At 33.6% G+C, this 2,902-nt stretch overlaps 1 protein-coding gene across 1 annotated transcript; it reads left to right on the top strand.

The window, feature by feature from the left end:
* Positions 1-467: 467 nt before the first annotated feature.
* LOC103605971 (sodium-dependent neutral amino acid transporter B(0)AT2-like) lies at positions 468-2,898 on the top strand (the record flags this gene model as incomplete). Its single annotated transcript, XM_008590571.1, has 2 exons — positions 468-630; positions 2,527-2,898. Coding segments are annotated over 2 exons (535 nt in total), but the record flags the coding sequence as incomplete, so codon positions are not given.
* Positions 2,899-2,902: the final 4 nt, after the last annotated feature.

The raw sequence follows: 2,902 nt of genomic DNA, 5'->3' as shown, positions 1-2,902 counted from the left end.
TAGAATAGAAAGTTATCAGTAAGTAGGAGGAGACTTTTCAATAATTGGCTTAAAAGCGTTTTCATTAAATGAAAATTACAGTATTTAGACCCATACGTCACAACAGTCACAACAATTCCTTGAACTTGTTAAGACAGGTGAACAGATATGATGTTGATGGGGGAAGAGAGAGGGGAGAAAAGGAATAATTGGCAAAGGGACATGAGAATCAACTACACTGTATATTGATAAATTAAAATAAAAAATGAAAAAATGATATATGAGAAACATAAAAAAAGAAAATTATACTATTTAACTGGTTTCACTTTGCTTTATAAATTTCATCTTCCTATGTGAATTTTTGATTCAGTGTAAAATGTCATAGGGTATTCATGTCTAAATCTCTGTCAAACCATTGATTAATTGCACATTTTTAAGGTATAGCAATATTTACTCAAGGAATAATTAAATCCTTTCTTTTTATTTAGGTTTATGGAAGATCTAAAAGACATGCTGGGTTTTGCTCCCAGCAGATATTACTACTATATGTGGAAATATATTTCTCCTCTAATGCTATTATCATTGCTAATAGCTAGCATTGTGAATATGGGATTAAGTCCTCCTGGTTATAATGCATGGATTGAAGATAAGGTAAAATACACAATAAGGAAGTTAAATTATATAAATAGGTATATAAAAGGCCAATTTAGAGTTTTTTGTCTTTTGGTTTTTTCACAATATTTTTTGCTGTTTAATGAATGATGTTGCTTTTATGCANTATGGAATAGGGTACTTGATGGCAGATATGCCAGATATGCCAGAATCTGATTTGTAGCTGGGGGAAAAAAATCAGTGAGTTTTATTTGGTTCATTTTTATCAGTAAACATTGGCTCCACTAAGAGAAGCATTAGACTTCACTTATCAGAGGGCGATCTCAGGTGTTCCATGGCTGTGATCTTTAATCCTAACAGGATATGTCAATTCAACTAGAGCCTTCCTTTGGATTCTTTGGTTTACATTTTTGCAGAAAGGATTACAGAGAAAGCTTACAATCACTGAGGTCCATGTTTGTCAGAATTTTTAAAAGTACTTTTGGNGTAATAGCTGTATAGAGCAATAGTATCAAAGAATAAGGAGGCACTAATGCTGGGATAAAAGATTAGATGCAGAGGTAACTGAGAATCATGTTGGTGATGGATGTATATTTTGTGTAAAATATGTATGTGAAATGATCTAGGAGTGAGTCACTCAGCACTCTCAAGAATTATGCAGATACTGCATTTTTCTTATGCCGTGTGCCTAAAAACCTACTTGATAATTTATTGTGGCTTCAAGATTACTCATAGTATATTTATATACTTGCAGTGTATATAAATGTATATTAGTACTCTAAGTACTGATTTGAAACTTGAAGCAAGATGGCATTTTATTTCATATATTTCTGTTTTGCTTCTGTTTTATGCNAAGGAAGTTAAATTATATAAATAGGTATATAAAAGGCCAATTTAGAGTTTTTTGTCTTTTGGTTTTTTCACAATATTTTTTGCTGTTTAATGAATGATGTTGCTTTTATGCAGTGATCTTAAGATTGTTTTGTACCCTAAACATCTATGATTTTTTGTATACATTGTGAATTTCTTTAATGCATGGAAACACTGACCTTGTCCTTATTCAGACAGATTTATTTATTAACATTGGTGAGCCAATAATTTTTGGGCTTTTGGCTCTAGAAAACATTAATGAAACTTCCAGAATTATTTTTCCTGCATAAATGTGTTAAATTGTATGCCAGATGCAATATAATAATGAAAATATGCATTAGTCTTGTAAACATTATTTAAAATAAATGTTGAAGTCAAATTTTTATAACTTTTATATTAGTGGACTATTTCAACTTCTGTTCTCAAGCTGCAATAGGCAAATAATAATATAATCATGAGATATATATTAGCCATTATAAAATCAGAGTGCTTATTTTTCAGATATGTCTCTGACCTTTAATTATCCTATGGTCAACAGTTCTATATAATAACAGCTAAAGTCATGACTGAGGCACAAGCAAGTCCATTATCCCTTACCAAAACCCTTGGGGCCAGATGTGCTTCAAAATTTAGGTTTTCAGGTTTTAGAAAAATGATATGTAACAGGTATCTATTGCTTAGTAACAAACTACCCCAAAACTTAATGACTAAAAGCAATGCCAGTTTATTTTTTCTTTCCATTCTTGGGTGAGCTGGGCAATTCTTTGGTCTTGCCTGAGCGCTCATGCAGTTGCAGTAAGTTTGGAGAGCTGGGGGGTCTCTCAAGGTGATCTTTCAATCTTGGCTTCTTCCAAGCATCATGATCTCAGGGCAGCATTCTAAGAAACAGAAGCAGAAATTTCAAGGCTTTTAAGACCTAATCTTGAGAGTTGCTAACTGTCACTTCCATAACTTTCTATTGGTGAAAACAAGTCACAAAGCTAGCCCAGATTCTTTGCTTACAAACCTGAGACATTTTTTTTTATGTAGGTGCAGAGTATATTAATTTTTTTTTAATTTTAACAGGCATCTGAAGAATTTCTGAGCTATCCAACGTGGGGAATGGTTGTCTGTATCTCTCTGATGGTCTTTGCAATCCTTCCCGTCCCGATAGTCTTCTTTGTTCGTCGCTGCAACCTCATAGATGACAGTTCTGGTAATTTAGCATCTGTGACCTACAAGAGAGGAAGGGTCCTGAAAGAGCCTGTAAACTTAGAGGGAGATGATGCAAGCCTCATTCATGGAAAGATATCAAGTGAGATGTCATCTCCAAATTTCGGTAAAAATATTTATCGAAAACAGAGTGGATCACCAACTTTCGATACTGCTCCCAATGGACGGTATGGAATAGGGTACTTGATGGCAGATATGCCAGATATGCCAGAATCTGATTTGTAGCTGG

Source organism: Galeopterus variegatus, unplaced genomic scaffold (assembly GCF_000696425.1).
Source record: "Galeopterus variegatus unplaced genomic scaffold, G_variegatus-3.0.2 Scaffold6198, whole genome shotgun sequence".
NCBI lineage: Eukaryota > Metazoa > Chordata > Mammalia > Dermoptera > Cynocephalidae > Galeopterus > Galeopterus variegatus.
This window is presented reverse-complemented; position numbering and strand designations above follow the sequence as displayed.